Genomic DNA, 25,499 nt, shown 5'->3' on the forward strand with positions numbered 1-25,499 from the left:
GGTAAAACGCCCAAAAAAGGGGAAAAAAATAAGACCATAGAAGGTTACTTTCTTGGGGAACAGGTGTCTCCTCCCATCCTTTCAGATGAGGAAGAACAAGGCATACTGTCAGAGGAAGTCAAGGCCTCTGCCTCCAGGGCCACCAAAGGGAACTTAAACTAGGCTCAGGCAATAGAAGATTTTAAAAAACAAGTCAGCAGCTTACTAAAGGAGAACCCAAAAAAATGCTGAAGAAAATAACAGCTTTAAAAAGAGGCTAACTCAATTGGAAAAAGAGGTTAAGAAACCAATGAGAAGGAGGCTTTAAAAAGCAGAATTACTCAAATAGAGGAGAGGGTTCAAAAGCTCACTGAAAAAAATAATTTGTTGAAAGAGAGAATTGAGTTCAGGGAAATAGAAGACTATGAGTTAAACCAAGCAGTTAGTAAACAAAACCAAAAGTTTGAAAAAATAGAAGATAATATGAAACATCTCATTGGAAAAACAACCTACCTGGAAAATAGATCCAGGAGAAACAATTTAAAAATTATGGGACTGCCTGAAAGCCATGATCAAAAAGAGAGCCTAGACATTATCTTCCACCAAATTATCAAGGAAAACTGCACTGATATTCTAGAACCAGAGAGCAAAATAAATATTGAAAGAATCCTCCAATCACCTCCTGAAAGAGACCTGAACAGAGAAACTCCTAGGAATATTATGGCCAAAGTTCAGAGTTCCCAGAGGGGAAAATACTGCAAGCAGCTGGAAAGAAACAATTTGAGTATTGTGGAAATACAATCAGGATAACACAGGATCTGGCAGCTTCAACATTAAGGCATTGAAGGGCTTGGCGTGGGATATTTCAGAGGTCAAAAGAACTGGGATTGAAACCGAGAATCACCTACCCAGCAAATCTGAGTACCATGCTTCAAGGGAATAAATGGTCATTAGATGATACAGAGGACTTTCAATCATTCATATTGAGGAAAAGATCAGATTTGTATAGAAAATTTGACTTCCCAAGACAAGAATCAAGAGAAGCATGAAAAGGTAAACAGGAAAGAAAAATCATAAAATTTAAAGCTGAACTGTTTACATTACTACGTGGAAAGAAAACATTTGTAACTTGAATCTTTTCTCAGTATTTGGGTAGATGGAGAAATTGTACATACACACACACAGATACACATATATAGATAGAGAGTACAGGGTGTGATGAATAAGAAGAGATGATATCCACACAAAATAAAATAAAATAAAATAAAAAGTAAGGGTTGAGGGTGGAAAATACCAGGAAGAGAAAGGGAGAAATGGAACAGGGCAGGCTATAACTCATAAAACAGATAAGAAGAACCTTGTTCAATGGAGGAGAAAAGGGAGAAGGGGAGAGGGGAAAAGTGAAGCTACTCTCTCCACATATGGCTGAAGGAGGGAATAACATGCTCACTAAATTTGATATGAAAATTTATATCACACCACAGGAAAGTAGGGGAGGAGGCAACAAGTGGGATGAAGGGAATGATAGAAGGGAGGGCAAATGGGAGAAGGGAGTTACTAGAAATAAACACTTTCTAGAAGGGACAAGGTCAATTCAGGGGGAAAAATAAGGGGGGGATAGAGTAGGACAGAGGGCAATATAGTTACTATTATACAACATGATTATTATGGAAGTCTTTTGCAAAATGACACATATTTAGTCTGTATTGAATTGCTTGCCTTCTCAGTGGAGTTGGAGAGGGAGGGAGGAGGGAGAGAAGTTGAAATTCAAAGTATTAGCAATGAATGTTGGGAATTTTTATAGCATATAATAGGGAAAGAAGAAACTTAGGGAATGGGGTTTAGAAATTTATCTTGCCCTACAAGAAAAGAGAGAAGATGGGGATAAAGAAAGGGTGGGATGTGATAGAAGGGAGGGTACATTGAAGGAAGGAGTAATCAGAATGCAAGGTATTAGGAAGTGAGGGGAGCGGAGTGATGGGGAGAAAAATTGGACATGTTACAAAGTGAGGTAAAAGCAATTAATATTAAAACAGTTGAGTGAATTAATTGCTGAGAATAAATCAATGACATCTTTAGTTTGGGGGAAAATATTTTAGTCTAAATTTCCTAGAGGAAGGTAACCTTAGATAAAATTCAGCATTGATGGCAAAGTTAAGGTTTAAATGGTAAATTTGATTTTATGATGGCTATTTAATCAGGAACTAGAACATGTATAGAAAGGCGTGTAAGCCACTTAAGACTTACCTCAAAAGATGTTCCTTAGCCAAAGTGAAATTATAGTCATATTTGAAACCTGGTTATTGGAACTTTCCATTTTTAGATGCTATGGGACTATTAACTGACTGTTCTTCTGAGTCTAACTCCAGGTATAGATAGCAACAAAGGCGGTATGAGTCTCCAATCCATGATGCCAGTAAGCCTGTGAGATGCTGGTATGAACTGCAAAGTATGATCTCATGGGAAGGGTGGGAGAGCGGTTGTTCAGCCTGGGCTGAGGTAGAATTCTCCTGACTCAATTTTCCCACTGAAACCTGGCAGACTTTAAGCCTGACTGAATGCAAACCTACCCCTGCCTGGAATTGACATGAAGTTGGGGAGATATTGTATCCCTGCAACATCCCTACTCTTGGTGGCAATTTCCTATAGTCAAAAGGTTTGTAAGTGTGTGGAGGTGTCTGTTGAAAACGAAAAATAAATAACAAATTTGTCATAAAAAAAGAAATTACCAAATTAAATTAAATTGATCCCAGAAAACTTGTTCAGATGCACATATCTTAGGGGAAAGAACTAAGTCATGTGGCAGAGACATATATAAATATTAGAGCTGAGTATTCTCTACTCTCTGCAAAGATGAAAAAGCAACCAATTATGTAGACATTGGAAAATGGTGGCACAGGATTCCTTGTTTAAAAATAGTTTTACTTCTAGTGCAGAGTGAAAGTTACAAAGAAGCAAATTTAGACTTGGTATTGGAAAAATTTTCCTTATAGTTACAGTTTTCCAAGGGTAGGAGGGGGCAACTTGGAAGGTTCTCAGTCCCCCTCTTTGAGAGGTCTTTAAGCAAATATATTATGGTCACTTTTAAGATATGTTGTAGTGCAGATCAGATATTCATGCAGGAGTTGGACTATATGGCCCTCCAAGCTCAGAAAATTTTTTATTTTGATTTTCTAGAATTCATTCATTCATTCATTTATTCCACCAGGTTATTTAGTCTCTGCCACATATAAAGACCTGTAGGTAAGAAATGATTTTGTTCCTTGGAAATAAGTTCCTGGTCAGAACTGTTGATTGTCTCATTCAATCTTTCCAATCCCCATTTTGAATAAATAAGCAATCAAACACCCAGCTAAATGAAATGAGTAATTCCTACCATCCCTGTCCAACTGAGCCAAACTGGCCTGCCCCTGAAAGGGTAGTGTGCTAAGCATCACTGTCAGGGCCTTCTTTAAACCAAGACTTTTCAATAATTCTAATGGAGTTACATATGGGATTAGCTATCCAATTAATTCTGGTCTTTTCTGCAAAAATATTGGTGAAACGGGATATTATGGTAAGTGCCAGCTTGAAACACCCATATGGCGGCCACATGTATCCTGAGATGAATTCATTCATACCAGGACTCTCCCACCAAGACTGAAGGGTGATAGAACTCTATCTAGTGGGAGCATGTCTAAACAATGAGGCAATCCAGGCTGGAGCCAGCACCCTCACACCGGAGTGTTGTGTCAATAAACATTTGCATAATGAATGCTGCCTCCATATTTCTGATATTCACAAGTGCCAAATAGGAAAAGAGAATATTTCTTGCTGCTAAAAACAATTTTGGCTCTCATTTTTCTTTCCTTTGTTTTTTTATTAAAAAAAAAAAGTCCTATTCATCATCCTCACTTCAATGGAGAGGTGGGGCACTATGGGTTTGGAACATTGTATACCATCAAACTCAGTTGATACATTAGTTTTATGGAATTGATTATTGGTTACTTTTTTTCTTGTTCTTATTCTTTGTTACAAAGGAGGATTTTCTGGATAATAGAAGAGGGAGAAATCTATTTGGAAATTAAGGTGATTTAAAAAAAACACAGAAGAATGACCTTATTTTTTTCAAAACAGCTTTCTTGTTTCAAAACATTTTTAAGTAAATGCCACTTTTAACTGTCAGATACAAAATTACTGAGGAGTAATAGAGCAGATCATTAGGAAAGGCAAAATATAACCCAGCTTAACCCAGAATAATCATTTAAGGAATGTTCTGTGACTGTTTAATTGATTGATTAAAGCCATTTTGATTATTATAAATGCAAACCCCATTATGATGAGCTCTGAGGTATGAGGCATTCACATGATTTTATGAACGGAGTTTTTAATTGTTAAACACTACTTGATCCAAATTTGACACTGCCCAGTATATGGCTGTCTGTTTCTTGCATGAAGATGTTTGTTTTAATGGATTTATCCCTATGTAAGTTTCTTTATTAGATCACAAACATTGATATTAAGTCTATTAAATATCCAGTAAAACCTTCATATCTATTACTGGAACATGATAAACAGCCTTTAAAATGGAGAGAGGGGGATAACCGTGAACAACCAATCATATGACTGCTCACATGCCTCTTTTCAAGGGAGCTTTCTTGCAGCCTTTAAATTCTTATAGAAATGAAGAAAATCCAATTGAATTTCCAGGTTGAATAAATGCGTAAATACATTTGTCTTACCAAAGGCCTGAGTTCAGGATGTGTCAGGATGTAGCCATTGTTGGTGATTGCAAAAGCATAACCATGAATCCCCAACTGTCATAGAAAAGAAGAAATTAAAAAAAGAAAAGAAAAGTCATAATTAGCTCAATCTTCTGTGAAACCCCAAAGCAGCCTGACATTCTGTGACTAAGAGCTTAAATCTGGCATTCATAACTCTTATCAGCCCAGCATTTCATTAAAATGAACACAAAGCACTGATCCTTGACATTTGGTGGGAATGAAAGCTTGCCACTGGGATGAGCTTGGTAAATAGCACCATTTAAAAATGGTACCTGTATGCTTTTCAGACACTTCTTCCAAGAAAATAATTCATAATATTTTATTTTCCTTAATACTTCAAAGGCTTGTGGGCATTTACTTGCACTTAGGTCCCCAGGATGACTGGGATACTGGAAGTGTCTGGATCATACTACACTCTTTAGGGACCCTTTCCTATGTGTGCCATAGGAGGATGCCATTTTTGAGATGTCTCTGAGACTAAATAAACATTAGCTCTCCAACCTTAAAGCTGCCAGCCTACACTGAGAGGATGCCTTCACTCCATTGTGTCTCCCCTAAATAGTTCACCATGCACTTCCACCTACACTAAACCTGAGGGGTAATTGTCAATGCAGGGGCCAATTTAATTTATGGTTTCTGACTCAATGGTAAGATGGGAAATAGTTTGAGAGCAATGAAATATTTTATTCACTCTAAAAAGTATGGTAATCAAATTTAACACTGAACTTATTTAAATAATAATCCCAGCTTTGGGACAATATTTCTATTACACAGTTGACTGCACCCATAGGCTACAATAAATTTACCTACAAATAATTCGTGTATTAAAACTGCCTCAAGTATAGAACCCCTACTGATATGTTTAAAAAAAAGAAAAAGAAAAATGCAACCCACTTTTGCCAGAGCAATGAAAAGAAGTTGGAAGGGGGGCTAGGGAAACATTCTCTTTTTCCATTGAGTTATTTCATAGCAATGAATTCTCCTGGTGGTAAATGTTATTTTCTTTTAAACAGGGAGGAGAAAGAAAAGGGCTTTGCAGATCATATAACCAAGCATGGAACTGTGAGGATCCAACCTACAGAACTTTTGAAGCATGAATCACCCAGTCTGTTTGTTAGTTTAAACCTGAGCTATTGGAAAGCTTTCTTGGAGAAATGGACCTGTTCAATTCATAGTTTTCCAAGCATCTCATCTTGGGAATGTGCATGAGCGGGAAGGGAATGACAGTATCGAGAGTATATAGGATATACAATATGTACCATTAAAGGGACTTCCTGAGTCACTAAGATCACGGCTCCGTTTGTCATTATCATTTAACTTAGATTTAATGTGACCAGCAACTCTTAATAAAGTCTACTCAACTCGCAGAGTCAAGGTTCATTTCAATGTTATTTTAGATAAAGAACAGATCATTTTCTCTTTGAGATGAATGTAGACAAGTTTATATTTTCTTTCCAGAAAATATGTCAGGAAAAGCCAGTGGCTTTGCATTATTTGCTGTGCATGATTCCTTTCTGGGATAGCACAGTGACATTTCAGAAATGACTCTGAAAGTTTGGCTTTTTCCATTAGCACTAAGTGACATCGGATGGGAAATCTACACCCTCCATTAAAAAGGCGAGTGGCATTTTGAAAACTAGTTTGTCTCTCACAGGACAGGCTTTCTTATCTCCCTCATGTCTGTCAGGAAAGGGGAAATCTGACAGTATCCCATTTTGTTGGTAACCTGCAAAGCTGACACTGTGAGTCTGAATTAGCTCATGCTCCCATTACCTGAACACTCTGACCAAGGCATAGTAAGGCACCATCTTTTCAAGGAAAGGATAATTGTAATGATAACCGTAATAATCACTAAGCACGTGTATCTTTTCAAGGTTGTAAAGTACTCTGAGAGACATGTTGTTATTATCCACCATTTTAAGTCCATTTTACAGATGACGAAACTAAGACTGAGAAATCAAGGCACTTGCTCATAGTCACGCAGCTAGAAGAGTCTATGGCAGGATCAAAGAGTCCATTTCCCATCCCACCCCCTGCACCCAGCTCCCCATGCATGAGTCACTCTCCCTAGCATCAGCTTCCCATCAGTGCTCAGAGGTTTTTATCTCTGCTTCCTCCCCCGACTAATGACCCATGCTCCTTGGGAGGGCTCGGGTGAATCACAACTCTGAGTGCACCAGGAAATTCTGTAAGAATAGATATAGACAAAACAGTGATGTATGCTGAGGAAGGAAGTTTCACACAGGTCTGTACCTAAACAAAACAACAAAAGGGTAACAAAGCTGAATTCATTGAATGGGAGAATTTTGGCTTACTTAAGACATGTACAGATAGTGGGGCTCAATAGTGAATCCTATTTTTTTCTTCATGTAACTAAAAAATGTATTCATCTTTGTTGCCTTGTGTTGGTTTAGGTTCAGACCTGTATGAAACTACCTTCCTCGTTACGGATTGTAGTGTTAACCATCATTTATATTCTTTGAGATGGAGCATTCGCAAGCTATGATTCACCCTAGGTCTCCCAATGGACATGGGCCAGAGGCAGGATTTGAATCCAGGTCTTCCCCATTCCAAGGCTTTCCCTCTATTCCCTATATGAAATTGCCTCTAACTTATTTGATCCTTTCTCAATTTCCAAGTCATCTGTCAAAGTGCATCTGTGAGTATGAGTGTTATCATAGTAACCAGTCAGTCAAGAAGCAATTATTAGCACTCACTACTTACCAGGAATTATACCAAGCATGAGAGACATGAACAAAAGTAAAAAACATCCCTGCCTTCAGGGGACTTACACTTTAATGAAGGATACAGCATACAGTTAAATTTGTATTTGCAAGATACAGAGAAGAGTAGAAATAAGATAACTTTAAAAGGGAAGATTCTAGCAACTGAGGGAGGGGACAGGACTGGGAAAAGATTCCTGCAGAAAAGAACATTTGTATTTAGAAGTCCTGGTTCAAATCCTGGCTTTCCTGCTTACTATCTATATGACTTGGGACAAATCACTTGGCTTCTTCTGCCCTCAGTTTCTTCATCCATAAAATGGCATTCAAGCTAGGTAACCCTAAGGTCACCTCCTGTTCTAAATCTCTAAATTTTCACTTTAAATGTCCATCATTTAGAAGACAATCATACTTCTCTTTCAGTGTCAGCTGCTCTCTTGCCCCATATAACATGGACTCCTGAGCCTTGGTGATAATTACCAAATCACATGAGCCCTCAGTTGGTTTAATTTAACACAACTTCTTCAAACTTGGAAGTGGGTTCTGAAGGCCAGGAAGGATGCACTTTGGCATCTGTCCTAAGCACATGAAATATCCATTCCCTCCTCATCAACGGCCTCCTTCCCTGATCAAGACCAAGCTCATTTAGCTGAACAAAGACCTCAAGAAAGCTCTGGCTGAAAAGAATTGTTCCTTGATTCTGGTGAGGGAGGCCTGACGAGCAGGGCTAAGAACCAAAGATGGTGAGAGTTGGCATGAGAGGCTGCCCAGGCCACCCTGAGCTTCTCTCTCAAAGAGCAATATTCTCAAGGATGATTGAAAACATCTTGGACTCATAATCTTTTCCTCTTTTCTTGACTCCTAAAAATCAAGAAATGCTGGGGAAGATGTTTCAGGATGATAAATCATGCCACCTACTGAGAAGCAGCTTGTTAAAGAAGCCTGGGAGTCAGTGAGTCCCAGGTTCAAATTCTGTCTCTGACCTAGGTAACCAGCAACTTTTTAAGACTCAATGTCAGGGATAAATATGAAAATGGAATATATATATATACATATACATATATATATGTACATACACACACATATATGTGTGTACATATATATATATATTTAAAATTTCCCAATGATTAGAATTATCCATGGATGCATAGTACATTGAAGTCAAAAGAGTGAACTAGATTGAAATTTCAATCCCATCTCCTACTTCCTGTCTAATCCCAAACTGGTCAATACATTTCTCTAAGCTTCAGTTTCCTCAGGTGTAGGATGAGGGATTGGACTAGATGGTTTCTCTCTGAGACCTCTTCTGCCTTGAAATATGAGATCCTATGAAGAGGTTGCCTTAGTGTATGAAGGCTTTCCCATCATTAAACATCTTCAAACCCAGGTTGGAGAGCCAAGTTGATGGACCAAATAACCATCCTTATCTCTTCCCACAGTGAAATCCCATAATTCATGGTTATAGATTACAGACAAACTGTCTCTTTCCAAAAGTAGAATGAATTTCCCATCATTGAATCTCCTTCTAAAGAAAAAAATTCACAAGTGTGAATAAAACAAAATCCACATTCATTGCCAGCCCCTTACCCCTCTACATGTTACCTTATATTTAGGAATGGTCTTTAGTAGCTCTTTCACTGGGACATCAGTGCCAACCACTCCAAGAAGAATCCCTTTAGATCTCTGTTAACAATGACAGTGATTTTGAAAAACCATTAGAGCCAAGATATCACATTCTATTAAAAAAATGTATCTAGGAATTATGTCTTGTACCTAATAGAGAATTAAAATGATCCAGGTTCCCCTACTAGATGGGAGGGAAACCTGCTACAAACCTGGAGGAAGGAATAGTTTCAGTTCATCTAGAAAATACATACAATTTCTTTGTTCTGAAAATTACAAGTCAGTAAGAGGATGGGGGGCAAGTTGAAGAGAGCATGGATTGGGTAAGGCAGTGGTAAGAAGCAAAAGATTTTTGAGAAGGGACAGAGTGAAAGATTGAGAGAAGGGTAAGCAAAAGGAAAATAGAATGGAGGGTAATATAGAGCTATTAATCATAACTGTGAAAAAATGCAATGTGTCTCTGGTAAAGGCTTCATTTCTCAAATATATAGAAAACTGAGTAAAATTTATAAGAATATAAGTCATTCCCTAATTGATAAATGGTAAAGCATATGAACAGGCAGTTTTCAGAAAAAAATCAAACTTATCTATAGCTATATGAAAAAAAAATGCTCTAAATCACTATTGATTAGAGAAATTCAAATTAAAATAATTCTAAGGTACCACCTAATACTAATGTTTCATGTACTTATGACAGATGCCAAAGCACATGAATGTTATTGGCAAATATGACAGAAAATATAAATAACAAACGTTGGAGGGGATAAAGCAACATAAGGGCAGTGGTGCATGACTGGTGGAATTGTAAACGGATCCAACCATTCTGGAGAACAATTTGGAACTATGCCCAAAGGGCTATCAAACTGTGCTTACTTACCCTTTGACCTAGAAATACTACTACTAGGTCTGTATTTCAAAGAGATCAAAGAAAAAGGAAAAGGACCTATATGAACAAAATATTTTTATAGTAGCTCTTTTGCTGGTGGCAAAGAATTGAAAAGTAAAGGAATGGCCATCCATTGGGGATTGACTGAATAAGTTGTGGTATGTGATTGGGATGGAATACTATTGGACTATAAGAAATGACAATGGGTTGGTTTCAGAACAACCTGGAAAGATTTCCATAAACTGATGCATAGCGAAGTGAGCAGAACCAAGAATCCTTGTACAGAGTAACAGCAGGATTACATGATGATCAATTCTGAATGACTTAGCTACTTTGATCAAAACAATGAACTAAGACAATTCCAAAGCACCCATGAAGTAAAATGCTAACCATTCTATTTCTAGTGAGAGAACTGATGAGGACCAAATGTAGATTGAAGCAGACTTCTTTTCTACTTTTTAAATTTTTTGTCTGTTTTCTTTCACATCATGACTAATATGGAAATATGTTTTGCATGACTGCACATGTATAATCTATACCAAATAGCTTGCCTTCTCAATGTGGCAGAGGGGAAGGAAAAAGTGGGAAAATTTGGAGGGCAAAATTTTAGAAAGCAAATGTTAATTGTTTTTCTGTGTAATTAGAAAAAATGTCAATAAGATTAAAAAAAAAAGAAAGTGAGAAGTTAGGTTGAGGCTGGAGGGGAGAAGATTCCAAAGCAACAATTACTGAACCAAAAATCAACTATTTATTAGGAATTTACTTTGAGTCAGGAACTATGATAGCACTGTGGATAGATAGCCAGAGTCAAAAACAGGAAGACCCTGGATTCTTTGACCCACACTGGTTATAGCACTCTGACACAACGTCTCCGTGATCTAGGCAAATCTCTAAGAGGACAAATTACAGAAAAGGTGCCAACTTTCATTAGGAGACGTATTTCCCTCAATGGGGCATTCTCTATACCAACAAAATCACAGGTCAAGTCTCCATGTTAAGTGCTGGGGAATACAAGGAAAAATCTACAAGGAACTGAAACTCTAGTGGGGGAGACACTGTGTTCATAACTAGGTATTTTTGGTATACCAACTGAGTAGATCAGCCCTGCACAACCTGAAGTCTGCAAAGAATTTTGGTCAGCCCATGAAAAATGTAGAAGAAAACATCCTCTACATTTTCCACCAGCTGCCTGAAATCCAAGGGCCACTTATGGGCTGCAGATTGTACAGGCCAGGAGTAAGTGAAAACTAACCTGCTTTTCCCCATGAAGCACATTCACAAGATTTTAAAAAGCCACTTCAAAATGTCAGGTCCATCTTTTCTCACCCCTTACTGCAATCTTGTGCCCAGGAGAGAGAAAGAAAAGAGGCAGAGAAAGATGGAGCCCTACAGAGGAATTTGCCCATGATTCCAGTTCCAGAATCAGAACTTACAATCTGGAAGGGATCTTGGAACCCATTTAGGCCAAATCCTTCATTTTACAGATAGGGAAACTGAGGTCATAGAGATAAAGTGGGATTTGATCCCAGATTCTCAGAGCTCAAACCCAATCCTCTTCCCAAGGTACCATGCTTCCTCCTGGAAGGTTCTGGGAAAGGAAGCCTATAAGACTTCAGTAAGAAAAGGCAGAAAATGAGTGAAAGGAGCAGAACCAGGAGAACTTTATGCACAGCAACAACCACAGTGTGTGAGAGTTTTTTCTGGTAGACTTAGATTTTTGTAACAACACAAGAACTTCTTACCAAAAAAAAAAAAAATCCCAATGGAGGATCTCAAGGCAAAATGCCTGCCACACTCAGAGAGAGAAATATGGAAGTCACTCACATATTGTAGCAGATCATGTTTGTGTATGTGTATGTGTTTGTGTATCATGTTCTGATTTGTTATACGATTTCTTTCATTTATCTTAGTCTGACTACATAGCATGACTATAGTGAAAATATACTCAATAGGAAAGTATATGTAGAATCTATACAGAATTGTATGCAGTTGTGGGGAGGGAGGGGGGGAGTGGGGGGTAGGTGGGGGGGATAAAATCACAATTGTATGGCAGTGATTGTTAAACATTACAAAATAAAAAAAAATAAAAAAAATAAAAAGAAAAAATAAAAAAAAGAAAAAAAAGAAAAAAAGAAAAGGCAGAAAAACTCTCACGGGATGGAGCAACATGATCTGTGAAGAGTAAATTGCTTATTGTCTATTTCTTTAAGGAAGCTTTGGACTGAATCTGTGAGTTCATCAGTGTAGAGAATGCTCTTTTTGCCACACTTCAGGGACTTCTCTGGAACTTATTGTTTCAAACGACTGGGGCACTCAAAAGTTAAGTGACTTGTTCAAGGTTCCACTGAATATATTAAATGTATTGAAGGCAGCAGCTGAATCCAGGACTTGTGGCTCCTATTACCTTATCCCTCAACATCTCTGCCTTCTCCACCCCCCTCCTTTACCTTCAGGAAAGTAACTACAAAATTTCAGCATTTCATTTGAATGTCTATTAGGTTCTTGACATCATCCTAGGCACGGAAGTAACAAATCCAAAGATTAGACAGCCTACACCCTCAAGGACCTTACATTCTACTACATGAGGTGTGAAAACATGATCAGAGATTAGTAAATGCAGGACAGATACAAATGAAATAGAGGATGATCGAATGAGGTGAGAAGAGGCAAGTACTAAGAAGAAAGGAGAGCTTCCTGAAGGATGGATGCCATGAGCTGAGCTCTGAGAAGCGACCAAGAGATGTCCAGGTGGGGCCAGAGGAAGAGGAGTATCCTAAACTTGGAGGACAACTAATTTGGCCAAAGATACTGCCACTGAGCTTGGCATATTGTGTATGTAAAACCTCATAGGCCACTTCAGCTGAAGCACCAAGAGAGTGAGGGTGAGGAATGGGCAATCAACCTGCAGGAATAGTCTGTAGCCACGTCTGCAGGCCTTTAATGTCCATGGGAAGTTGGATTTGATCCGAAGGGAAGTGGGGAGCTACTGAGGCTTCTTGAGAAGAGGAGTGAGATGTTAAGATCTTCACTATGATGAATATCACTTTAGCAAATGTATGGAGACAATATCGGAGGGGAAAGACACTGAGGCAGGGAGATAAATAAAGAGACAACTGCAATAGTCCTGCTGAGAACTGGCACAGTCAGAAGGACCTCCATGGCTCTGTGTTCCCTAAGGACTGGATGCTTTAATGGACATTTTTGGGTTTGGAATGCAATGAAATAATCTATGTTTGGATACCTCTGAAATTTGTCTGTTTCTAGTTGTCCTGACTACAGATGTAGCCTGCAGGAGAAGAAAAAATCATTATAAGCACCCAAACCTGAGATGTAACAAGGCTGACAAGAACCTTGGAATTGACTCATTACAATGCCACAAGGAAAAAGCAACACTTACAGTTTCATTTTGCTTGCTGAAAACAGGCATGGCCACTGTCGTCATCAACACCAGTCCCTGATCATCAGCAAGCTAGAAGAGGAAGGAAAAATAGGTTACTGGCAGTCTACCTGAATTTCTAGGAAAGGTGTTTTAGGAAATGAAGGAAAGATCCAGGCCATAGGCCAAGCATTCCTGGCATCTTCTTTACACAACGTAGGGCTAGTTCCCTTGACTGGCCAGAAATCAGTCACATTCTTCCAGTATCTTCAAGGACAGGCTGGCTCCACCAGGGCTGTGCTCCAGATCAACCAGGAGTGAAACTAGAAGACCTAGAACCCAAATATCATGTGTCTACAAAGATTCCAGAGGGCAAACTAGAGGCCAAAGGGTAACTGGACAGACAGACAGAATCTTTGGAAGAAGACAGTACCAGTAGCCAGGAAGGATCAACCCTCAGACAAATGGCTCCACGCAATTTGAGTTCTGGGTTGCTAGAAGAGCAGCACAACAGTTTGAACGACTCAGAATCCCAACAGCTAACAGTGATAGAATAATACTAATAATATTTATATGGCTGTTAAGATTGGCAAAGCACTTTATACATGTTATCTCATTTAATCCTCGCCACAACCCTGTGAGACAGGTTACTGTTACTCTCTTCATTTTTATACTTGAAGAAACTGAGGCACAGAGAGGTTAAGAGATCTGCCCAGGGTCACAAAGCTAATAGATGTTTGAGGCTGGACTTGTACGTAGGTCTTCTAGCTCCAAGGCCTTCTGTTCTTTCCACTAGACTCCATGGCCTATCATGGATGCAGCAGGCATTTGTTACTAAGCATAGTTGGAGTTATTCAAATGTATTTTTCTACTGACAAAAACATGACAAAATCAGCAAATGAATGTAGGCATTATGTCGTAAATAGGAGAACTGAGATGTATCTTAGTATGAATATGGCTTTCACTTCAATCATAAGGCATTTCAGTACTTTAGCAATACAGTATTAAACACACACACACAAACACACACACACATACACACACACAAACACACACACACATACACACACACAAACACACACACACATACACACACACAAACACACACACATACACAAACACACACACACAAACACACACACAAACACACACACACACACACACACACACACACACACACACACACACAAACATCTTTCCCCTCCTTATGGTAAACTGATATGAAAACGACCAGCTCCTAATCCAGTCCTAAGTAAATAAAGGTCCTAAGTCCCATTTGGCCCAATCCACAACATGGTGATCTCAACTTTAGCTCACCAGCGGAGGTCTTGGCTGTGTGTGGGATGAGACTGTGGGAATTTGTCTCCTTGCTCAGCTTTCCAAGTCAATCATGGTTCATGGGGACAAGAATGCTGGGGAGGAAAGGGGGCTAGGAATTCAGAAACGTGTTTGCTATTTGCATGCCATGAAGCATGGTGGATTTGAAGTCAGAGGCCTGGGTTCAAGTCCTGGTTTTGCCCCCTGTTAGCTGGGTGACTCATTTCTCTGAAGTTTTCCTTCTATTGAATGAAGGAGGATGGAGTTAATGACTGCTAACATCCCTTTCAACTCAAACTCCAGGATCTCAAGACATTCTGGTTATTTTTCATCTCTAGATAGCATGGCTCCTGTCTCAAACTTGAAGCCTGGGGATGCTCACAGTTGTAAGCAGGGAAATATGATCTTAAAAGGGGCCTGTAATTTCTTTGACATCGTAAGACCTGACCTTGCTCTGGAGCTTAGTGGACTTTTAAAGGCTACTTTGTCTATTTTCTTCAAGGAGACTGAGGTCCAGGCATGGTATAACACTTGCCCTGTGTCATATGGTAGCTTGTAAGTGGCTGAGATGGGATTTGAACCCAAATCTTTTCACTGGAGATCTAGGGATCTTTCCACTGAGTTACCTAGATAAGACTGTACATTATTTTACTCCCATGCCTAATAGTGAACAAGAAACATATATTTGCTCCTAGGCTATTCATATATTATGTATCTACAGTGTGCCAGGCACTGTGCTTGGTCCTAGGGAGCCAAAGACAAACAAGATAGCCCTTGCCCTCAAGGAGCTTATGTTCTAGTTGGGGAGAAAACATGGGCATATTGAAGTATACACAAAATAGCTTGCCATTGCCTCCTCAAACTTGGCAGTTTTCATCACTTTAAGGGCTTGGGGAATTCAGGGCATGGGGGTGAGGAGAAGGTCCATTCATAGCCCACCATATACTACAGAGGCTGCTTGGGTGGAAGCTACTCTTATGATTCGTGTACAAGTTTTCCAAGAAAAACTCAGACAGTGAATAAGCATTTACGTTAACAGAGGGGGTGGGAGGTTACTGTTGCCACTTGGGCAAACTTCCAGCAAAGTTAAGTCCAAGTGAGGATCCTAATAGAAGGCTGTCCTCTAGTAGGCTTGTCCACGTGGAGCATCTGTATCTGGATGGCGTGGGGCTGGTGCTTGGTCCCATAATGAGAATATATTCAGCCAGATCCTTCATTTCCTATTCCACATGACGGGGTGCTCTGGTATCAAAGGAAATGATGAATAATACTGAACATCTGGTTTATAAAACACACACTTGCTCAACAGATTGACAGCTTCCTGTCAGTTTCCCAAGTTAATCATGCATGTGGGGGAGTATGAATATGCATTTGCTATCTCTGCTAGGCTCACGTTTAAGTACCAGGGCTCAATCCCAAATGGACCAAGCCTTGATATGCACAGACCTCAGGCTGGGGCCCCGATGGGAATAAATAGAGCACATGTGTATATTGGTTTCTACTGTATATGGGTAGAGTCTATTTACTTATACTCTATTTGTATATGTGAATATGTATATAGTACAGTATGGTGTATATGTCTGTGTTTACATGCATATGTATGTTCCACTGTCTAGTCTGCTTTGATACACCATGAAAATCCATTATTGTTTCATAAATTCCTAACTGGAGCTATTGTCAAGATGGTGGCTAACTGCCAGCTATCAAACCTCCTTTTTGACTGATGTTCAAGAAGTCAGAAGGTATTGATGGGATCAGGGAGGCAGGGAAAAGGAGTAGGGGGGTGACCTAGCATATGCAATAGAGAGTCAAGCAAAGAATCAGGCAGACCTGGGTTCCAGTCTCCCTTCTGATCCATACTAGTTATATGACCCTAGACAAAACACTTAATATCTCAGAGACCCAAACAACTCTCTATGGCTCTATGCTGCAGATTTTCAACGACCTGCCTCAGTAGGGTGATTCTTCACGAAGTTCCTGATGAATTTAGAAACATAAGGCCAGGAGAAAAAAGTTAGTAAGTACAGTGGTCACAAGTCCATGTGCTTTTAAGCATATAAAACTGGGGTAAATAGAGTCCCAGGATTTAAATCAGGAATGGATCTCCAGAATACTTTAGTCTAATGATTTTGTAGATAAGGAAATGGAGAAGTGGTTGCTCAGTCTCACATACTTAATAGCAGCTTGAACTTGGGTCTTTTGATTCCAGTCCTGTACACCACAGCTATAAATAAAATTATTTATGTAGCATGTTAATCATAAATGTGGGGAAGTACAAATATGCATTTACTGACTTCTGTGACATTCAAAGGGAAAATTTCCCAGAAAAATAATGAACCCAGGAACACTCTTAAGTTTTAAAGACTTTGTGGTGATGGAAGACTCCGAAGACTTCTAGCACAAATCTTCTACAGTTAAGTACCCACCCAACCAGAGAAGATAAGATAAGCTGTCTCCAAATGGCATAAAAATCCTCAACTTTACCACCTAATAATTAGGGCAAGTGTTATTCTGTGTGACAGAGAAAAATTAACACAATATTTAGTTGGGTTTCAATATATTTAAACTGCACACAAGAGAGGTCTTGACTTCTGCAAATAGAGAAGGAAATTGGTATGGGGGTTGAAAAAGTGGCTTTGGAGTCAGGAAGCCTGGGTTTCAAGTTTTGTTTCTGATAGATACTGGCGGGTGGAATTTGGGTCAGTCACTTACATTCTCAGCGTCCCAGGTAACTCTCTAAGGCTGAACATTACAAATGAATTGCTGAGCTCTGTCAGTAGAGGAGGTTTCCATACTTGGAGGTGCTTATTCCCATGAAATCAGATTGAGATAGAAAAAATAAAAACTCCATGTGAGAAACAAACATACTAACAGGTAGCCAATTTGGCATGACTCCATTGTATGGGAATCTCCATTGAGCATCTAGGTGATGCAGCAGATAGAGCACCAGTGCAGGAGTCAGGAGGACCTGAGTTCAAATCTTACCTCAGACACTCACTAGCTGTGTGACTTTGGGCAAGTCACTTAACCCCAACTGCCTCATCCTGGGTTATCTCCAGTCATCCTGATGAATATCTGGTCACTGGATTCATATGACTCTGGAGGAGAAGTGAGGCTGGTGATCTGCATGACCCTCCTTCACTCAAAGCAAAGTCAAGTGCAAGTCAATCCCCATTAATGCTAGGATGTCAGAGTAAGGTCATGGTGCAACTGTGCTTCAAAGAAGAATGTTCCTCTACTCTCCACAATCAACAAATACTTATCAAGTATTTCATCTTTTGCTGGGAAACTTTCTCCATGTCAGGAATACAAACACAAACATGAAACAGTCCCCTCCTTCAAGGAACTAATAGTTTACCAAGGGAAGCAGCATATATAGATGTAGGCATAGATATCAATACCAATAGAGTATGCATAAAGACATCCAGGGTAACCGGGAGGAGAGGGATTAGCACAGGGGAAAAGAGGAAGGTAGAGGAAGGTACACTATGAAATAAATAATAGCACCATTGATTCAGAGAGTAGGTAAATAGGGAAAGCTGTGGATGACAGCCAGGAGAAAGGACCTCCTAGGGCAAGATTTTATCAAAGATCCTTCCTTAGCCACCAAGTTCTGATTTTCTGAATGGAGAGTCAGAAAATAATCCAGCAATTTTAAGTCAATATGGCCATAATTTTTGTCCTAACTACACACTATAGGAATGCTTATGGACCCTTCTGACAATTGTTTTAATATCTTGGTATAAAAAAGACAAATACTCTTATGTGGAGAGACTAATAGGCAATATCGGATGGATTGGACTGATTGGCCACAGTTGAATATGCTGTACCTTGACCTTAACATTGTGACGTCATTGGTCTTCTTCATGTATGAAGGATTAACAACATAGGCACACAAGTTGAAACATAGGGATTCACTGGGCTTTTCCATCTATAACTCAGGCAAAATGGTTTGAAAAGGTGAGAACAGCATTCATTATCAGAAGACTGTAACATTATCCAGCGAACGTCCTGAGATTTGTCCTAAAATTGACTTAATTATTGGTTGATAGTTTTGGTTGCTGATACTATTGACTGAATTCTGTCAAAAGGGGCCACTTTGGGATATTAGCAAGATCACTAGGTCATAAGATCAAAGATTTGGAGCTGAAAAACACAGTAGGAATCATCTTTATCTTTGCGTGATGGACCCTATTGGCAGGCTGGTGAAGCCTAAGGATCTCTTCTCCAATGAATGATTTTTTTATGTGTAAAATTACTAATTAATCCAATTTAATATTGAATAGAAATATGGAAATAGATATTCTGAAAGCACACAAAGCCCTAGCAAGGAATCTTTGATCTCTTACAATACCTTCAGTGTGTATAGAAAAGGAGACTATAGCATGGGGAGGTTAAGTAATATACCCCTAAATCCTTTAATTAAGAATCCAGAGGACTTCTGATTAAAAGGAGGATATCAAAGGTTCCTAGAGGTGTTGACTTCCAAAGCCATCCCTGAACAGGAGAAATGTGAGGGAGGGGCAGGGCACAAATGTGGAACACTGAATATGATGTCATTTTTGTGTTGACATATGTTGGGATTGGAAGCTCAATTCCGTGTGGACAGTCTCGGGCGGGTAAAGGTGGGAGCTTCTAAATCTTAGAGCTCTCACGAGACCCCCCCCAGGAAATGGCAGGGAATCTAGGTGAACCGAGGTATCTCGAGTAATTCCGCCTCTTCCCGTGAGAAACGTGATGGGAGAGAGATCTCCCCACCCTTGAGATTGTCCCGGATCTGGGCACACCTAGTTACCTAACAGCACGGTATTCAGATGCAAACTATGCGGCTGAAGGTTAAGTAGGATTGAGGAAGCCTGAAAGCTCTCTTAGCACGTGAGGAGCCAAGAGGACAGTAGGCTCCGCTTTTCTTCTTTCCTCTCTCCCCTCCCCCTCTCTACCTGCTTGTACTTCTACTTCCAATCCCTTAAGATCCTAGCCTCCTTAGGAAATCTCCCCCTCTTCCTCCTAAGGAAGACCCCCCTGCACTTGTAACCGAGACCCTGAAATAAAGCTCAACCCTTGTTCGACTCTGGAACGTCCTTTCTCTCATATGAGCATCCGGTTTTGGCCAACCGAAGACCTCGGAGGTGAGGTAAGAAGACTCGGGTAGCCCACACAGGCCTCTAGGCCTGGCAGACATACTCATCAGTTTTGGCCTTTTTTTCTTCTTTAAAAAATATTTTGCATAAGGCATGGTTCTCAAGGAAGGCAGAGGGGAGAGATATAGAGGGAAATGTAAACTTTGTAAAAACAAAATATAATAAGAATTCCTATTTAAACAAGATGAAAGAGGATAGCAGTGCATAATTAAATGAGTATGTACATGACATAGACTCACAAAAAATATTAGATGGCAGCAGAATAGATTAGAAAGAAATCCACTATATGTTGTATTCAAGAGACATAAAGACTTAGAGCAGAAATTGTGCCTCAGGTAAATATTTTCTTTAAAGGCTGTGGTGGCAAATAGTATCTCAGAGAACTCAACAGTAAAAAATAGATATGGTTACAAGAGATAAGCAGGGGGAAATAGTATGCTATGTAAGACCAGTACCTATGCGCAATTCTTCTCTTCTGTCATTTCAAAGGTTAGGCCTTGATTTTCCTAAGTGTGGTCCAAGACTCAGACTATGCCTCTCTTTGCAGAGCTTTCTGGTGGCCTCTGGCAATGTTGACATGACTTCCTGGTTACCTAAGAACATAAACGAACCCACCCACATGGAATCAAAACCTACCTTCAGATATCGTGGATGTCAGAAGAACTCATGGGTCATGCACAAACTTGGTTCCTTCAGGAGATATAGAAATGGAGTTTGCTATTTAGTGATTTTTCAGATGTATCTGACTTTTCATGACTCCATTTGGGATTTTCTTGGCAAAGATAAGAAAATAGCTTTCCATTTCGTTCTCCAGCTCATTTTACAGATGAGAAAACTGAGGCAAACATGGTTAAGTGATTTGCCCAGAATCACATAGCTAGTAAGTATCTGAGTGGGGAGTATAAAAGAATCTAAATGTTACTTTGTCTTCTTTTCATATATCTTTGCTATATTTGGGCTAAGTAACCTTTTGTTAAATGGTCAATGACAAGGAGTGCCTCATTTCATCCAAATATCAGACCTCAACTAACAAAATATTGGCAACAAACATTTGCTTAACAGCATCACAGAATGGCACAGTATCCAAATAATTAAAGTAAAACCTAATGGAATTGCAGACAGAAGCAGAAAACAAGACCAAAACACCCAAGAACCTCAATGTACTGTCTTTCAAGTCTAGACAAGCCTAACAAAAAATAATAAATAAGAAGGAAGGTAAGGACCAAAACGGTGTTTTGGGAAAAAAAATAGATGTGATGAATTATTGTCAGTTACTAAACAGAAGTTAAAAGGAATATACTTATTGTTCAGAAACATGCATATATATGCATGTATATTACTGATTTATAAATTATGTATGTGTGATATTATGTATGCAAGGTTCAGGGACTCCAGGTTAAGAACTTCTGCTTTAGGGAGGCAGTCATTTTCACCTGCCTTACTCTTTTTGTGATATAGATAGATAGATAGATAGATAGATAGATAGATAGATAGATAGATAGATCAATAGATAGATAGATAGATATGTATGCGTATATATATATATATTACGTGTGTATGTATACATATACATATACATACATACATCTAGATCTAGATAGAATAACCACAGGATTATTGGGAGGATCAAATGAGATACTATATATCAGGGCTTAGGGATGGTGCCTGTCACATAGTAGACCCTTAACAAACACTTGTTCTCTCCTATTTTCTTTCTTCCTTTCCTCTGTCCCTGCCTACTTCCTTTCTTTCAAATAAAGTTATGAATGCAGTTTCTGCCCTAGAGCCACTTTCATTATCTTACTGGCCACTAGTTTTTCAATTAAGATATTTTGACCTCTCAGCTTTTCTGGGAAGGAATGTCTATTTTATCCTGAAGGCTTTTCCCTCTGAGATTCCACGTCTGCTTTTTAGCCTGTGGTGACCTTTAGCTTTGGCTAAAGTCTCATTAGATACACACCTGACAAATAACACAGACAAACCATTATTTACTTAAATAAAAGACAGTCAACCAAATTACTGTACCTAAAAGTAGTAAAATGAGAATTCACAAAACACAAAGAGGAAGTGGAAGAAATAATTAGAAATTATTTTTTTCTAATTGCATGCCAACCAAACCAACAACTAAAATGAACTAGGTGAATATTGACAAAGAGATTCAGCCTAATTTGGAAATTGTATTGAAGTAAATTACAACCTGCTGTTGCTGTTGCTGTTGCTGCTGGTACTGTCCTTTTAAGGAATAACTGATTGACTCCTGTGAAATCCTTTCAATTACTCTCAAACACTTTTCTTTGGTTAACTGGAACAGCGATTCTCCCAGCATGGCCTTGAGGTTTTCTGGCCCAGCTCCCCACAGTTTGGAAGCAGGGTTACTTAACTACCCTATGGATGGAGAAATTGAGCCTGGAGTACATTTACAATCTTTAAAAACAAACAAAAAAAATACATAAATATCCATCTGTGGAACCTCCTCCACCCAGACTAGAAACAGAATTTAAATACATAAAATCATGCAATGCTGCTTACTTACAAGAATAAAGTAATATCCAGAATATTTCCTATTTAATATGAAAATATTCTTCCTCATTCTTGGAAAACTACCAAGTACAATAACTCTTTGTTCCCCATTGAAATGATTGGGCATTTCAAACACTTCCAGAATCCAATGCATCTTCTAGGGACCATCTTTTACCCTGAATTATAGGCTCATTTAGCATTCAGGATTCACTGTACCATAGGATGAAGTGGAAATGAAGGATCCTTTATTTACACCAAACAGAAGAATCTGTGAACGTCAGCCATATGCATCTCTGTCTCTTGTGACACTAATCAGAAGAGCTGTTTCGCTTTAAAAATCCAGACAAATTAAGAACCCTCACCACTGTTTAGATTCACATCATGCACTGGTACTTTTCAGCATTTTCCCCAAATGCCTAAGATCTAAGCAATGTGGATGTCACAAGAGAAAAGAAGAAATTCTTTTCCTTATGAGTCTCTCCTGCCTTTACTTTCAATGCTCCTGGTAAAGCATGTTACACTCTAGGTCAAGAATGCTACAGAAATGAGGTTTTGGTTTTTACCAGGGCCTGATTTTTTTTCTTTCAAATGAATCATTATTCCTTCCATCTGGGATTGGTAGCCAATGCAAATATGAGATATGTCCTTATTAAGCTGCACTAACACATTTTAGAAATATACAAATGAAACGATGGCCTTCTTAGGAAGTCTGTCACCAACTTCGTGCCATAAAGCGTACACAATAAGGAATGATTGGCTCCATTTTACAAATTGTTTCCACCTTTCATTGTCATCCAGGGCATTTTTGCTGTCCTTGGCATTCAAAGGGTGGTCATAGGAAGAGAAGTTAAATATGTCCTACTTGGCACCAAAGCTCCTATCCCTGGAGAAGCAACATGGTAAAAGGGATAGAACTGAAATCAAGAAGACCTGGGTTTGAATCCTGTTCAGATTCCTCTTATATTTGGAACTCTTGCCTAACCTCTCTGTGTCTCAGTTTCTTCATTGGGAAATAGGAAAGCTGGTCTCAATGGCCCCAAAAGTCCCTTTCTAGCTTCAAAGCTATAATGTTGTGGTCTTATGATAAGAATTCAGGGCTATGGATGGAAGTCGCAAAGAGGTGAATATAGACTTAGTGAAAGATAAAGCTTCCATTGAGAGTTGTCCCAAAGTGGAAGGTGATACTTCAAGATGAGGGGTTCTCTCCTCCCCACTAGATTAGAAGTCTATAAGCAAAGGCTGGAAGGCCACTGACCCTTTAAATGTAAGCACTTCTGCAATCCTCCTGGGGGATAAGTGGGACCTGGCCCCTACCCAGTTATGTATGTGGAATGCAGCTATGCCCTCTGTGTCAATATGCCCCCACTGTGAATCTGGTATAAATTCTTCTCCCTGGGCAACTTTGGAGGACAAAGGAAATCAAAGCACAGCATGATAGACCATATAAGTTATGAGTAGGAGAAAGGCAATGGGCTCCCTCCTCCTCCCTCACCTACTTTGTTTTAGTGACATAGCAGGAAGGGTTATGCTTGTATCTCCCCAGTGATGAGGATGGCACCCTGCCCATCTAAGTGCTTAGTGAATGGTAATTGAAATGATCACATCTGAGAATTTTTGTCACCACCTAAACTGGGCAATTCTCACTTGATTTCTTCTCACATAGGCTGACTTCCAGAGCTCCTACCAGTCTATGTGGGTGACATGGAGCAGTAAAGCAGACTGGGAGCTACATCTCTACTTTGAATCATGCTGTTGTTACTATGGTTTGTCTTTCATTCTTGAACAGAACTGGAGGTGACGCCATGACATTCAAGTGAATTGGACTCAAGGGAGTGAAGGCTGTGTGACTGTCACCAGCCTGACTTTCTCCTCCGGAGTCAACTGGGTCCAGTGGCAAGATATAGATCAGGATGACTGGAGATGGCCCTTGATGCAGTGTGAGACCTTGGCCTTTTTAAACTAATGCTTTTAACAGGTTTCAGTTTGACTGAAGCAACATCCATTCTATTTTTAAGGCTAGGTAAGAAATGAGGCAGAGAATGGTTTCTTTTGCCTAGTCCAAAAAAAATTAATTAATTAATCTAGTAAGGGAAAATCTTCAGGGTTTCTGGCCAAAACAGAAACAATTGCTATTTACATTCATTCTTAGCCAATCAGAGCCCAAACCATGAACAAGTGAGGCTTGGCCTGTGACCTATTATTGGTCAATCAATGAGAGCCAGAGTGACTTGGATTTCAGTCCTTAACAACGACAACAAAATCCAGCCTGTAAATCAAAGATATTTTGTTAGATTTCACTGATCAAAATTCACATTTCTTTGGACAACACCCACAGATAAGTATTTGATGCCTTATATAGACAGAGGGAAGGGAAGGAAGGAAGGAAGGAAGGAAGGAAGGAAGGAAGGAAGGAAGGAAGGAAGGAAGGAAGGAAGGAAGGAAGGAAGGAAGGAAGGAAGGAGGGAAGGAAGGAAGGGAATTGTGTTGCCCAACTGACCCATTTCAGTTAGGTCCCAGTGGGCTGCTCCTACTATTACTCACAACAGCAGCACTTAGTTATTTGTCCATGTGTCTGTCCTACTTCCTCTCCTGGACCGTTAAGGGTCAGAACTGTTTTTCTTGTCTTTGTATTGTAAATCCCTCACAAAGTACTTAATCTGCACTACTACAGAAGGCTCAAAATAAATAATGGTGGAATCAAGACAGATTGGTTCTGACTCCTTCCCATAAACATCGCCTCACTGTTCTAGCTCACCTCTCACTTCCATACCTTTGCATGGGCTACGTCCCTCATTCCTAGAAGACCCTTTTCCATACCTCTGATTTTGGGAACCTATAGTTCTTTTCCAGGCTCAGCCCAAAGATGCTTCTTCTTCCAAATCACTTGCCCTGATTTCTTAGCTTTTATTAATGTCCTCTGCTTCCCCCACAATAAAATAAAATAAAAATCTTTGCAATTATTTTGTATATTTCAAAGATGATTTCTGTTAATTATATTCCCCAGCAGAATGTAAGTTTGTTAAGGGCAGGGATGTTCAGGTTTTTCTCTTTCAGTGCCTAACATGGCATATAGTAGGTGCTTAATGAATGACTGTTGAAATGAATTGAGTATTATAGTCTATAGAATTATTGGGTTTTGCCATCATAGATGTAAAAAGAACCTCATAAACT

General features: G+C 39.3%; 1 protein-coding gene across 2 annotated transcripts in view; it reads right to left on the reverse strand.

Annotated features, from left to right (window-relative positions):
* The window catches only part of CACNA2D3 (calcium voltage-gated channel auxiliary subunit alpha2delta 3), a 1,103,218-nt gene that overhangs the window by 288,963 nt on the left and 788,756 nt on the right, over positions 1 to 25,499 (reverse strand). For both annotated transcript variants that reach the window (XM_072599035.1, XM_072599036.1), the window contains exons 14-16: positions 13,372 to 13,443; positions 9,068 to 9,148; positions 4,701 to 4,775 (exon numbers count right to left, since the gene is read on the reverse strand). In XM_072599035.1, coding sequence (XP_072455136.1) covers positions 4,701 to 4,775; positions 9,068 to 9,148; positions 13,372 to 13,443 — 228 coding nt within the window. The remainder of the gene's footprint in view (positions 1 to 4,700; positions 4,776 to 9,067; positions 9,149 to 13,371; positions 13,444 to 25,499) is intronic.

Source organism: Notamacropus eugenii, chromosome 3 (assembly GCF_028372415.1).
Source record: "Notamacropus eugenii isolate mMacEug1 chromosome 3, mMacEug1.pri_v2, whole genome shotgun sequence".
NCBI classification, from domain to species: Eukaryota; Metazoa; Chordata; class Mammalia; order Diprotodontia; family Macropodidae; genus Notamacropus; species Notamacropus eugenii.